At 48.4% G+C, this 15,233-nt stretch overlaps 1 protein-coding gene across 1 annotated transcript in view; it reads right to left on the reverse strand.

Annotated features, from left to right (window-relative positions):
- LOC115458270 (serine protease 55-like) overlaps positions 1-15,233 on the reverse strand; it is a 36,213-nt gene that overhangs the window by 2,266 nt on the left and 18,714 nt on the right. The window contains exons 4-6 of the mRNA XM_030188134.1: positions 13,570-13,576; positions 8,156-8,295; positions 6,824-7,063 (exon numbers count right to left, since the gene is read on the reverse strand). Of these exons, the coding sequence (XP_030043994.1) occupies positions 6,824-7,063; positions 8,156-8,295; positions 13,570-13,576 (387 nt within the window). The remainder of the gene's footprint in view (positions 1-6,823; positions 7,064-8,155; positions 8,296-13,569; positions 13,577-15,233) is intronic.

Below are 15,233 nucleotides of genomic sequence, written 5' to 3' on the forward strand. Positions count from 1 at the left end.
TCGGCGCCGATGTCTGTGGTGCCGGCGAGCTCTAGCCCGGCACCGGGGCCGTCGACACCGCCGCCGCTTGCGGCGCCGGTCTCGACCGCCACGCAGGTGGAGTCCCCGTCGACGTCGATGGAGGGAGCTCCGTCCCCGCCGGCGCGGGAGTCCACCGCTCGACGACACAGAGACCCTGGTGCCTCGACGTCGAGCCGGGCCCGGTTCAGGACTCAGCTACATGCATGCTGATGAGGTGATTCCCTATTCGTCCCCGATGCTCATAGGACAGCATGCCGAACAAGGGTGTTCTTGCTGCTAAAAAATCCTATGCCAGCTCGCAGCTGGCATTAGGGTGTCTGGAATAAACTGGGAAGGGGAGGGGGTTGCTTAAACTAGTTACCCTTTTTGATCATTTTGGTGTTCACGTTAACATTTGTGCTATGTAACTTGTTTGACTTACCTGTGCGGTAATGAGGTAATTGCCATTCTCCGAGGACAAGCAGGCTGCTTGTTCTCACGACTGGGTGACGTCCGCGGCAGCCCCCACCAACCGGAAAGAAGCTTCGCGGGACGGTCGGCACGCAGGGCACGCCCACCGCGCATGCGCGGCCGTCTTCCCGCCCGTGCGCGATCGCTCCCGCCAGTTCCACCGCCTTTCCCGGCAGCGGGCCTGGACGAGTGCCTCAGAGCCATCCTTCCGGGGATCCTGGAAGGGCTGATGCGCCAGGCTGTGCCGGCGCCGGGGGTGCTTGCGCCCTCGGCGCCGATGTCTGTGGTGCCGGCGAGTCTCGCACTCTGGACTCGTTTGGGAGGAAGGCCTACCAATCCTCCATGCTCGTGACCCGCATCCAGTCATACCTGCTCTATATGAGCATTCACATGCGGACCTATGTGCAACAACTGGCGGACCTGGTCGAGAAGCTCCCGCCGGAGCAGTCCAGGCCTTATCAGGAGGTGGTCAGGCAGCTGAAGGCGTGCAGAAAGTTCCTGTCCAGGGGTATCTATGACACCTGTGACGTGGCATCTCGTGCTGCGGCCCAAGGTATAGTGATGCGCAGGCTCTCATGGCTGCGTGCCTCTGACCTGGACAACCGCACCCAGCAGAGACTGGCCGACGTCCCTTGCCGGGGGGATAACATTTTCGGTGAGAAGGTCGAGCAGATGGTGGACCAACTGCACCAGCGGGAAACCGCCCTCGACAAACTCTCCCACCGGGCGCCTTCAGCATCCACCTCCACAGGTGGACGTTTTTCCCGGGCCCGGCAGGCTGCACCCTATTCTTTTGCAAAGCGTAGGTACAACCAGCCGGCCCGAAGGCCTCGTCAGGCACAGGGACAGCCCCAGCGCGCTCGTTCCCGTCAACAGCGTGCGCCTAAGCAGCCCCCTGCGCCTCCACAGCAAAAGCCAGGGACGGGCTTTTGACTGGATCCACGGGAACATAGCCGCCCTCAAAGTGTCCGTACCGGACGATCTGCTGGTCGGGGGGAGGTTAAAATTTTTTCACCAAAGGTGGCCTCTCATAACCTCCGACCAGTGGGTTCTCCAAATAGTGCGGTGCGGATACGCCCTGAATTTGGCCTCCCTGCCTCCAAATTGTCCTCCGGGAGCTCAATCCTTCAGCTCCCATCACAAGCAGGTACTTGCAGAGGAACTCTCCGCCCTTCTCAGCACCAATGCGGTCGAGCCCATACCACCCGGGCAGGAAGGGCAGGGATTCTATTCCAGGTACTTCCTTGTGGAAAAGAAAACAGGGGGGATGCGTCCCATCCTAGACCTGAGAGGCCTGAACAAATTCCTGGTCAAAGAAAAGTTCAGGATGCTTTCCTTGGGCACCCTTCTGCCAATGATTCAGAAAAACGATTGGCTATGTTCCCTGGATTTAAAGGATGCATATACTCACATCCCGATACTGCCAGCTCACAGACAGTATCTCAGATTCCGCCTGGGCACACGGCACTTTCAGTATTGTGTGCTGCCCTTTGGGCTCGCCTCCGCCCCACGAGTGTTTACAAAGTGCCTCGTGGTGGTGGCGGCGTACCTACGCAGGCTGGGAGTGCACGTGTTCCCATATCTCGACGATTGGCTGGTCAAGAACACCTCGGAGGCGGGAGCCCTCCGGTCCATGCAGTGCACTATTCAACTCCTGGAGCTGCTGGGGTTTGTGATAAATTACCCAAAGTTCCATCTCCAGCCAACCCAGTCTCTGGAATTCATAGGAGCTCTGCTGAATGCCCAGACGGCTCAGGCCTTCCTTCCCGAAGCGAGGGCCAACAACCTCCTGTCTCTCGCTTCGCAGGCCAGAGCGTCTCAGCAGGTCACAGCTCGGCAGATGTTGAGACTTCTGGGTCATATGGCCTCCACAGTTCATGTGACTCCCATGGCTCGTCTTCACATGAGATCTGCTCAATGGACCCTAGCTTCCCAGTGGTTCCAAGCCACCGGGAATCTAGAAGATGTCATCCGCCTCTCCACCAGTTGCCGCACTTCACTGCTCTGGTGGACCATCCGGACCAATTTGACTCTGGGACGTCCATTCCAAATTCCGCAGCCCACGAAGGTGCTGACGACGGATGCATCTCGCCTGGGTTGGGGAGCTCATGTCGATGGGCTTCACACCCAGGGTCTGTGGTCCCTCCAGGAAAAGGATCTGCAGATCAACCTCCTGGAGCTCCGAGCGATCTGGAACGCGCTGAAGGCTTTCAGAGATCGGCTGTCCTGCCAAATTATCCAAATTCGGACAGACAATCAGGTTGCAATGTATTACGTCAACAAGCAGGGGGGCACCGGATCTCGCCCACTGTGTCAGGAAGCCGTCGGGCTGTGGCGCTGGGCGTGCCAGTTTGGCATGCTCCTCCAAGCCACATACCTGGCAGGCGTAAACAACAGTCTGGCCGACAGACTGAGCAGAGTCATGCAACCGCACGAGTGGTCGCTCCATTCCAGAGTGGTACGCAAGATCTTCCGAGAGTGGGGCACCCCCTCGGTGGACCTTTTCGCCTCTCAGACCAACCACAAGCTGCCTCTGTTCTGTTCCAGACTTCAGACACACGGCAGGCTAGCGTCGGACGCCTTTCTCCTCCATTGGGGGACCGGCCTCCTGTATGCTTATCCTCCCATACCTTTGGTGGGGAAGACCTTACTGAAGCTCAAGCACGACCGCGGCACCATGATTCTGATAGCGCCCTTTTGGCCCCGTCAGATCTGGTTCCCTCTTCTTCTGGAGTTGTCCTCAGAAGAACCGTGGAGATTGGAGTGTTTTCCGACTCTCATTTCGCAGAACGACGGAGCGTTGCTGCACCCCAACCTTCAATCCCTGGCTCTCACGGCCTGGATGTTGAGGGCGTAGACTTCGCTGCGTTGGGTCTGTCGGAGGGTGTCTCCCGGGTCCTGCTTGCCTCTAGGAAGGATTCCACTAAAAAGAGTTACTTTTTCAAGTGGAGGAGGTTTGTCGTTTGGTGTGAGAGCAAGGCCCTAGAACCTCGTTCTTGCCCGGCACAGAACCTGCTTGAATACCTTCTACACTTATCAGAGTCTGGCCTCAAGACCAACTCAGTAAGGAATCACCTTAGTGCGATTAGTGCTTACCATTATCGTGTGGAAGGTAAAGCCATCTCTGGAGAGCCTTTAGTCGTTCGATTCATGAGAGGCTTGCTTTTGTCAAAGCCCCCTATCAAGCCTCCTACAGTGTCATGGGATCTCAACGTCGTCCTCACCCAGCTGATGAAACCTCCTTTTGAGCCACTGAATACCTGCCGTCTGAAGAACTTGACCTGGAAGGTCATTTTCTTGGTGGCAGTTACTTCAGCTCGTAGGGTCAGTGAGCTTCAAGCCCTAGTAGCTCATGCTCCATATACCAAATTTCATCACAACAGAGTAGTGCTCCGCACCCACCCAAAGTTCCTGCCGAAGGTGGTGTCTGAGTTCCATCTTAACCAGTCAATTGTCTTGCCAACATTCTTCCCCAGGCCGCATACCCGCCCTGCTGAACGTCAGTTGCACACATTGGACTGCAAGAGAGCATTGGCCTTCTACTTGGAGCGGACACAGCCCCACAGACAGTCCGCCCAATTGTTTGTTTCTTTCGACCCTAACAGGCTAGGGGTCGCTGTCGGGAAACGCACCATCTCCAATTGGCTAGCAGATTGCATTTCCTTCACTTACGCCCAGGCTGGGCTGGCTCTTGAGGGTCATGTCACGGCTCATAGTGTTAGAGCCATGGCAGCGTCAGTGGCCCACCTGAAGTCAGCCACTATTGAAGAAATTTGCAAAGCTGCGACGTGGTCATCCGTCCACACATTCACATCTCATTACTGCCTCCAGCAGGATACCCGACGCGACAGTCGGTTCGGGCAGTCGGTGCTGCAGAATCTGTTTGGGGTGTAAATCCAACTCCACCCTCCAGGACCCGAATTTATTCTGGTCAGGCTGCACTCTCAGTTAGTTGTTCTTCGTAGGTCAATTTCTGTTATACCCTCGCCGTTGCGAGGTTCAATTGACCTGGGTTCTTGTTTTGAGTGAGCCTGAGAGCTAGGGATACCCCAGTCGTGAGAACAAGCAGCCTGCTTGTCCTCGGAGAAAGTGAATGATACATACCTGTAGCAGGTGTTCTCCGAGGACAGCAGGCTGATTGTTCTCACCTACCCTCCCTCCTCCCCTTTGGAGTTGTGTGTTTCATCTTTTGCTAGTCATTCAACTGGCGGGAGCGGTCGCGCACGGGCGGGAAGACGGCCGCGCATGCGCGGTGGGCGTGCCCTGCGTGCCGACCGTCCCGCGAAGCTTCTTTCCGGTTGGTGGGGGCTGCCGCGGACGTCACCCAGTCGTGAGAACAATCAGCCTGCTGTCCTCGGAGAACACCTGCTACAGGTATGTATCATTCACTATCTGTACATTTGATATCATTAAAATTCCATGTTAATGCTGATTAACATAAGTTTGATAGCTGCATTAACTAATATGCATTAGCAAATAGACCCCTTTTTTATGTAACTCATATTTAAAATGTCTGGTGGTGGTCAGATTAAAATATAAAATGCTCACTCTGACTCTCTTGTTCCGGCACCTCTTCCTCCTCCTCCCTCTCTGGCGTTCTGTGGTCTGAGAGAGTTCAACACTGTCCACCAGGAGGTGCAGCAGGACAGAACACACCACAGAGAAGGTCAAGGGCTGTAAATACTTTGAGCATGTTTGATTCTTTTTCCCGTTACCTTACTTTGTTTTTATCGTCTATAAACCTTATATTTTTTGTGTACTTTTGGAGTACTCAGTAAATGGATGTGTTTAATCCTAATCTTTCAGTTTATTTTTCCAGTGTGGGGCTTTCTTTTGCGCTTGTCCAGAGACCATACATCGATCAGGAACCCTTTATACCTGTTCTGTTTAGGGAGAGGAGTTTGGTGGAGAATTTGATTTTATAGCCGCAGACACTAAGAATAATGTGCACCTGCCCTATAGGTCACCCTCATTCTCACTGCATCAGGAGACCAGCTAAATACACCAAGATAGATAGACAGAGTCAAGTTGTGCATGCTTAGGTCTGGCAGTGGTCTTGGTCCTTCCTACTACATGGTTTCCTCAGAATCTTGAAACCTGTGTGGTAGGAAAGGGAGAAAGACTGAGATTAGGCCCATCAGTGCCCACCTCAGTTCAGAGGCCTTGCACTCAGTTTGTAATAAAGTGATACAGCTGCTTCCATCATAGCTAGAGAGGGACACTGAAAACATCCAGGGTAAGTGTCTTCTTTATCTCTCCTCATGTAATTCAGCACTGGTCCCTGAAATGTTTAGGGGAACATTGTCCCCCATCCTTCAAAAAACTCTGTTCATTGGCAATACTTATTGGCTGAATTTAGGGCCCAGGAATACAGGGTTCTGGAAAGAGCTTTGTTGCGTGGCCTCCAGCAAGAACTGTTGCAACTATAATTGGGCTAAGTGAATTGGGAGAGGACATGAAATAAGAGGGAAAAAAAACCCCAACGTGGCTTCACATGAAGACTTATAGCACTGAAGGTCAATAGATGCTAGTTTTGATCGAGCTGGAGGGCCAAAGCTCCTGGAGAAGACTGCTAGACTGAAAAAACGGAATTGCCAATTTATTGCTTGTAGGAAATGGTAAATAATTTTACAACACATAGAAGTTTTATCTGAAAACCTACACTGAGTTTGCAAAAATGCAAGGATTGTAGGTTTTTTTCATATACTGGTATGTAGATGAAAGTGCCAATTCCTGTGAAAAGCAGCGGCAACTCAAGAATAGGGAACAAGAAAAAGTGGGAGAAACCTTGGTAGCAACCCAGTTGTAGGTGGCAGTGGAATGTTATCGGGCAGGGGTCCTTAAATCCAGCCCTCGAGGTCCACAACGCAGCCTGGTTGTCAGGATTTCCATAATGAATATGTTTGAGATCTATTTGCGTTCACTGATTCCACTGCATACAAATAGATCTCGTACATATTCATTGTGGAAATCCGGAAAACCAGGTTGGGCTGTGGACCTCGAGGACTGGATTTGAGGGCCTCTGTTGTAGGGGTAGTAGATTTGTGGAGAGAGTAGTTAATAGTAGTAGTAGGAGTAAGTAGTGATGATAGAGATGTCAGTGGCAATTAGTAGTGATGGGGGCAGTGCCAACGGTAGCTGATCATGGTACCACTAGCATTGTTTTATGGAGCTTTAGCAGGTCCTAGTAGGCCCTGAAGTGGACCCTGCTCTTTGTGGATCTAGTAAAAGTGATAGTTGAAGAATCAGAGGATGTAACAGTGGAATTTGAGGAAGTGGCAACTAAGGGAGTGGTAGAGGTGTTAAACTGGAGCTCCTCCTCATCCTCCCCCTCCTCCCCCTTCTCCTTTGCCTCCTCCCCCTTCTCCTTTGCCTTCTCCCCCTTCTCCTTTGCCTCACGATGTTCTTCTGGCACATATGGATTCCCGACAGCTGCTGTCTCTTTTATTATCCACTTCACATATTTGGAGACTAGAGTGTAGACACCTGGGTACTGCCTTTTACCGCAACCGCTGTCCCAACTCACAATCCCCACTTGGTACCAGAGATCATCCTTCCAGTACTTGCACACCAGGGGCCCGCCACTGTCACCCTGTGGGGAAAAGGAAAGAAATCATCCGTCCTCTGTAAAACACAGCCAGTAGTTAATGATCTTGTTCCTACACTAGCACCGTTTATAAGGAAGAGGCAGTAGATGAATATTGTTGAAATCAGTAGACGGCCTTGTTCTCTCTTATTCTAAATTTATTCATAGGTTTATATACAATCTTATGTGTCTATGACTGACACTAACACATGAATAGATAAGGCCAGTAAAGTCCATCTATTTTCTTCTGAATTTACATCCTAGTACAATGTCCATAGGTGCCAGTTAATCTCAGATATTTCCCTCACTTCTTCAAAAAAAGGAATATCCCTTATTTATTTATGACATTTGTATCCCACATTATCCCGAACAAGATCGGGTTCAATGTGGCTTACATTCAAGAAAAACATCAAAAATATGATACAATCAGATAATTAATTATCACATTTTTACACAATTAGGAATAATTGTGTGTGTGTGTCACGAAGCTAGGCTAGAGTATTGGTTATGTTGAATCATATAAGAGAGACAGCAACATTAGTTTGTCTTTTGATAAGAGATGTACTTAATAGAAAAGTCATTTATGGAATCTCAGCTAATCTTCTAAGTACCTTAATTGCTTGGGTAGAGAATTCCAAAGTTTGGCACTCTGATATGTGAAGCCTGCAACAAGGATTGATTTGTAAGAAAGACCTTTGCGCTTTGGATATTGGAGCGTGAGGTATTCGCTAGATGTTTTTACTGTGCCTATCCTTATGCCTATCCTGGGCCCTCTTGAATTCTATTCTTTTTCTTTTGTCTCCACCACTTTCCCAAGAAACTGTTTCATGCATTCACCATCCTTTCTGTGAAGAAATATTTCCGTACGTTACTCATGAGTGTACCCACTGTGAGTCTCATATCATCACCTCTTCTAAAACTTTCTTTTCACTGAAAAGATTTGGCTTCCTGTGCATTATATTCTATGTTAAAGGTATTCAAATATTTCTGTCATATCATCCCCGCTACCCCAGCATACAAATATTTAGGTCCTTATCTTACAGGGCCGTGATAGAGACACTCAAACATCTCAACACTATATTATAAGTAAAATGTAACCTGGCAAGAACCACGGCCTCCTTCTTCATAACCCGCACATATCATGTTCAGTGTTAATGTGTAGTACCAGTCCTGACATGTTTTGAACTTTATCAGGACCATCTCCTCTTTCCGTAAGTACTTGTGAGATTCATTCTGGTCTGTAAAAAAACAAAATATTTGTAATTAACTGATTGTAAGTTAATTACGATCCTCCCTTCCATATGACTTAGAAACCTTGGAGATGTTACATACATAGTAACATAGTAGATGACGGCAGAAAAAGACCTGCATGGTCCATCCAGTCTGCTCAAGACAAACTCGTATGTGTATACCTTACCTTGAATTTGTACCTGTCCTTTTCAGGGCACAGACCATATAAGTCTGCCCAGCAGTATTTCCCGCCTCCCAACCACCAGTCCCGCCTTCCATCACCGGCTCTGGTACAGACCGTATAAGTCTGCCCTCCCCTATCCTAGCCTCCCAACCACCAACCCCTCTTCCCCCCACCTGCTCCGCCACCCAATTTCAGCTAAGCTTCTGAGGATCCATTCCTTCTGCACAGGATTCCTTTATGCATATCCCACGCATGTTTGAACTCCATTACCGTTTTCATCTCCACCACCTCCCGCGGGAGGGCATTCCAATCGTCCACCACCCTCTCCGTGAAAAAATACTTCCTGACATCTTTCCTGACCAAGGCAATGGCTCAACTGCAGTGCTGCATATTGCCACTGCTGTGAGAAGAGGCCTGGGCTTTATTCCTGATGTAAGTCTTGTACTCCCTGCTGGGTCAGCAAGAGCTGGAGGTGCTACAGAGGTATGTTCAAACTAACAGACTCATTTGGTACTAATTGCACACAGTGTGAATTCTGAGCATGATGCCAGACATCATAAGACATGTTCTGTGTGACAGACACACTGAGCAATAGTAGCAGGACCCAAAACTTGGCAAAAAAAAAAAAAGTCCAAGGGAAGCACACACAAAAGCAAGCCACAGAGATATCCCAGCCGAGCAGTGGGGCACCCTAAGGGGCATTGCAGTGGACTTCACATAAAAGGTCCCAGGTACACATCTCACTGTTACCCCCTTATATTGTATGGTGAGCCCTCCAAAACCCACCAAAAACCTACTATACACCACTACAATAACCCTTATGGCTTCAGGTGTCACCTGTATGTGGGTACAGTTGGTATTTGGTGGGTTTGAGAGGACTCACACTTTCCACCACAAGTGTAACATTTAGAGTGGGATATGAGCCTGGATTCCCTTCTCTACAACGCACTGCACCAACCACTAGGCTACTCCAGGGACCTGCTTGCTGCTCTAATAGGACTGGCCATAACAGCTCAGGCTGTCTTAGAGCCTGGTATGTACTTTTCTTTCACATCTTTGGGGTGGGGGTGGGTGGGAAGGGGTCAGTGACCACTGGGGGAGTAAGGGGTCATGCTTTAATCCCACTAGTGGTCATCTGGTCATTTGGGTACCTTTTTGTGACTTACTCATTATGGAAAGAGGTCTAGACCAAAACGTCTAACTTTTAGCCCTGGATGTTTTTGCTTTGTCCCATTATGGCAGAAAAATGACCAAATTTTGGGAACACCTAGATCCCACCCCTAACACGTCCCTGACATGACCCTTGTGATTTGGATGTACTGCAGCACTGTAGCCATCTCTAGGAGCGGAAGACTAGGTAGTGATACAGCATAGAAGGTTGCGGCTGCAGTACAGACAGGATAGGCTTATACTGCACAAATCTGCAGATCTGTCATGGCATTCTGGTAGATAAAGGCTATCATAAATTCAGAAGTCTCTCAGTGTCTATCATCTCTTCAACATTGTTTAATATTTTATTTTTTGCCTTTGTTCTCATTTATGTGAAAATGGTGTTGTCACGAAATGCCTAGCACCCACCTGGGGTTAACCCTGCGACCACCTAGAGGGTCTGTCCCCAGCACTGCTCAGGCCCGCCTGCATCTGGGCACGTGCTCTATACTAGCACCCTCCTTCTACCGACTGGGTCCTACTTGCCTCTGGGCTACTCATCCACTCTGAGGTTATTCCCTGGTGATTTCTAGGACATTGGGGCCACACTCCCAGGGGTCCCACAGTTCTTAGAAAGCACTCTCAGATGCAAAAACACAAACCAGAACAGCAGAGTCAATAAACTAAAGAAAGTTTATTGTCATGAAAAATTTGAACAGTGAACGTTTTGAAAAACCAGATGGAAAAGTACAGCAAGCAGTAATAGATAACCAAAACAAGGATCAACATTAAAACTAACATTAAAACTATCTAACACTTGTTACTACCTGGGTAGCACCTGGGGAGTTCAGGAAATGTAGCTGCTCACAGGATATAAAATATAACTGCTCACAGGGCTTCAGTAAAGAGATCTTTCTCTCTCTGCTCCATGGCTGAGATGGGAAAACCCAGTACCTTCAGGCTAGATTTGAAATCCAGAGCCAAACAGAGTCCAGGGCATCAATTTTGAAAGTAGCTGTCCAATGGTACTGCAGATTGTCTTTCCATAAGCTTAAACTAGAAAAGGGAAAGTCTTTTTCTGCAACAGCTTTAAAACTCAAAACAAGTGCCATCTGCTGGCCAATTAGGAGAAATACACTTCATGAAATAATACAGTTTTCAGGCTTAGAAACCCACTGTTTCATCATATGTATGAACTCTAAATTCCACTGGCGTAGATAGAGATAGGATTAAATGGTCCCTGAGTGGAAAAATTAAAATGGGCCCCCTATAACACCATACTTTCCAAAGAAGTTGGAGCCAAAAGGATCTCCTTCAGGGCTCCATTCAGAAGTTCTGAAGGAGTGGAAATTGAGGGATACCGCGAGTGGACTGAGTGTAGTTGTATGTTGGGGATATACATCCCCCTTCCCAACACATGAAAACAAATGTACAGGCCAGGGTTTTCATGTGTTGGGAAGGGTGATGCATGTGAGGTTTATAGGGGGGTTATTTAAGACAGTAGAGTTGTATGTGGGGTTTCTGTTGTGGGTGAGATGTCCGAGGTGTGGGAATAAGGGGGATGAGGGGTTGTGATGTGTTTGAGTCTGTCTACATGACATGTCAGTGTGTGGTGTCTGAGGTTGTGGTGTGTGTGTGTGTGTGGGGGGGGGAGTGAGACACAGTAGGGACTAGATTCTATATATGTACATAAGTACATAAGTAGTGCCATACTGGGAAAGACCAAAGGTCCATCTAGCCCAGCATCCTGTCACCGACAGTGGCCAATCCAGGTCAAGGGCACCTGGCACGCTCCCCAAACGTAAAAACATTCCAGACAAGTTATATGTTTGAGAAATCGTTGCCAAAAATATTTCCGCCTATGATATCTAGTAGCAAAGTCCACCACTGTCAATATATATCTTTTCCCAGTCTGGCTAGAGACAGGTAGAGGTCCCACTATATCCACAGCAATTCTCTCAAATGGCTCACTGATAATGGGTAAAGGTTTCAGGGGAGCTCGGGGGTGATCTTGGGTCTTACTCACTCTTTGGCACTCATCATAGGTTCGACAATAGTCAGCTATGGCTCAAGATACTCCTGGCCAATAGAAGTTCTGTGTCAATCTAGTGCATGTGTGGGTCACCCCCTGATGTCCTGCCAGTGGAATATCATGTGCAATCTGTAGGAGTTGTTCTCTGTATGCCCTGGGCACTATAATTTGCTTGCCTACTGTCTAGGGCCTATTAGGATCAACAGGATCAGTCTCTCTGTACAACAAGCCCCCTTTCCATAGGATATGATCTTTACAAGTCTCATTGGTTGGCTGCAAGCCCTCTGCATCAGGGCCTCCAGGTCAGGGTCAGAGTTTTGTGCTTACTGTAAAGCATGTCTCTGTTCTATATCAGTATCCATATCTGGAAGGGTCTCTGCTGGTGACTCTGACAAATCAGGGTCTGATCAATAGGTGGTGGGTCAGTTAAGTCAGGCTGTTCCATACTCACGGCCTCGGTCACCTCAGGAACTGATGCTGCTGGAAGCACTGGAGCGCTGGTTCCACCTGGGCTGGCTCAGGATCTGGAACTGGAGAGGTGATCTTTGCTGCTTCTGCTCGTTGGGCCGCCCAAGCCTGACAACAAGTTACCATAGTAGAAATGCTGACTCTGCTATCAAGGGTAATGTTCATTGGACCCATGTCGGTCCCACACAGCATTGGTACCGGCATGATTTCATTATTCCTACTTCTCTGTATCCAGTCTTGATACACCAATCCAGGAATACTCGAGCAATGGGACACCATTGGCTAACACTACCTCCATAGTGCGCCCTGGTAGAATAGCATTTTCCGGCACTAGCTCTGGTTGTAACAGTCATGCTAGAGCCAGTGTCCACAAGCCCAGCTACCAGGGCCTGATTCACAGTTACTGGGGTGCTGTAGTGCTGTGGAAATCCACCTGCTTCCTTGCTTGATGAATGACCAGTAACTTTCTGTGCTGCAGCAACTGTGTGGGTCTCCTTCGTGGAACTGGAGCCACCCACAAAAGCTGCCAGCTTTGGTGCATGAACTGAAATGCTCTTTAGTGCAGGCTTGGGATTATCTGGGCAATCCGCTTTGAAATGTCTTGTACACCCACACTGGTAACAAAGATGTTCATGCCTAAAGTCTTTAGGTTTGGGGGGAACACTGGAGGGTTTGCTGACTGTCTCTGAGGTTGCAGGAATATTTGGCTTAGGGCCCTGGCTGCCCTTAGATCCCGGCTGCTGCGGAAAAGGACGGCTTCTCTTTGCCAAACAGGGACAGCTAACCATAAAGATGTCAGCCAACTCAGCCACCTTCTCTGGAATATGGGGTTGGTGATCTTGAACATTTTCCCTCACGTCTGGACGACAACGGTGAAGAAACTGCTCCAGGACCATCAGGTTTTGGCATTCCTCCAGGGTCTTAACCTTAGCTCCGCTGAGCTACCACTGGTGCTGGTATCTTAGCTGGATCACAAACTCATTGTGAGTATCATCTGCCCCCTTTTGCAAAGTCCGGAACTTTAGTCTGTAGGTCTCGGGGGTAATGGCATAATGGTTCAACAAAGCTTTGCACACCTCCTCAAACTGGGAGCATGTCTCCATGGACAGTCCTTGAAATGCCTCAAGTGCTGTACCAGTGAGATTTCAACCTAGATAGTGCACCCAGTCTTTGAGGAATCTTGAGGCGGCAAATTTTTCAAAGGCAGTCAGATATCCATCTATGTAACCTTGGGTATCATCAAACTGCGCAAACAGGTTGGGCCTGATTCGGGCTGTGGATCCTGCTTCTGAACTTGACTCTGGGGTTGGCCTGGAGCTTTTGATATGAGTCATTTCCATCTCCAGCTTCATTTTCTGTAGTTGGAATTCTAGCTCATGCTCTTCATGCCGCAGCTGGTTTAGCTGCTGTCGCTGTTCCCATTCCTCTAGCCACAGCTGGTCTAGCCACTGTGGTTCTATCATGTAGATCTGCCAGATTTCATTTGGCAGGGCACCTAGCCCTGCGAACGCACGGGCTGTTGCCCACAAGGACTCTGGTCTCCGCTCAGGAGAACTCTGCACAGACTGGTCCAGCATCTCCTCCTCTCTGAGCCATCTGGTTGCTCTGGTGAAAGGTCAGGCATATTCGGTGTCTGAGGGCTGCTACTTATTGCCACCAGCATGCTGCTAAATTCCTAACACTACCAAAAACAAAACTGAACAGGAAAGGGAACCTGTTACTGCTGCACTCGTTCACTATGCTTTGTGTCTGGAGGTTACAGATAAAAAAAAACTCTGAACCACTCAGTGGATGGTGACCCTCACTCACACACTGAGCTGACAATCCCACCGCTGCCACAAAAAGAAGACAAAGATCTGTGATGAAATGCCTAACCACCTGCCTGGGGTTACCCCGTGGCCACTTAGAGGGTCTATCTCCAGCACAGCTCAGGTCTGCCTGTACCTGCCACTTGTGCTCTACACTAGCACCCTCCTCCTACCAACTGGGTCTCAACCACATCTGGGCGAGTCTCCCATTCTCAAATTATCCCGTGATTTCTAGGTTACTGAGGCCACACTCCTAGTGGTCCCACAGTTCATAGAAAGCACCCACAGACCCAACACACAAACCACCAGAATTCTTAGTCAGTCCAGACAAGCAGAGACAATAAACTAAAAATGTTTATTGTCATAAAAAATATTGAACAGTGAACCATAAAAACAGATGGGAAAAACAGCACACAGTAACAGGTAACTGAAATAGGATTAATTATAAAACTATGTAAACATTTGTTCACTACCTGAATATGTCTGTGAAGTACAGGAAATATAGCTGTTCACAGGGTCCCAGTAAAAAAGTCTTTCTCTCTCTACGTCCAAGCTGAAACTGGAGAAAAATCTAGTATTTCCAGACTAAATTTGAGCTCTTGGGCCAATCAGAGCCCAGAACAGCACATTTTAAAAGTAGCTGGCCACAGGCTACCTCTTCTCTGTGTGCTAACTAAAGAAGGAACTGGCAATCCTCTGTAACAGTTTTAAACATAAACATGCACCACTTGCTGGCCAAACTAAAGGAATACACTTCAAGAAATATTCAATACAGTTTATAGGTTTAACCCTTTAGTGTCCAATGTTCCCATCAATCTGTTCCCATATGGCATATTACGGGGAAATTGGACACAAAAGGGTTTTAATACCACTATTTTGTCACATAGTGTGATGGGTCCTTTGCTATGGAACCATTTGCCTGATTAGCTGCATCAAATGCCTTTATATTTACAATTTAGGAAACAGTTAAAGGCATTTTTGTTTAATGATGCTTTAATGATTGGCATATTTTGAGCAGTGACTTGATTTTTGTTGGCGTGGCAAACAGAACAGAAGCCTAAAGCATATGAATAACTCTTTTCTATCTCTTCCTATGACTGGACATTGAAGCAAACTTTCTTCCACTTCTCTGACTTTTAATTATTGCTTTCTTATTCTGTCTTATATTGATTGTAAACCATTTCCTAACAGCAGAATATCAAGTTACAGTAACATAGTAACATAGTAGATGACGGCAGAAAAAGACCTGCACGGTCCATCCAGTCTGCCCAACAAGATAAACTCATATGTGCTAGTTTTTGTGTA

The sequence above is a fragment of the Microcaecilia unicolor genome, chromosome 14 (assembly GCF_901765095.1).
Source record: "Microcaecilia unicolor chromosome 14, aMicUni1.1, whole genome shotgun sequence".
Taxonomy (NCBI): domain Eukaryota; kingdom Metazoa; phylum Chordata; class Amphibia; order Gymnophiona; family Siphonopidae; genus Microcaecilia; species Microcaecilia unicolor.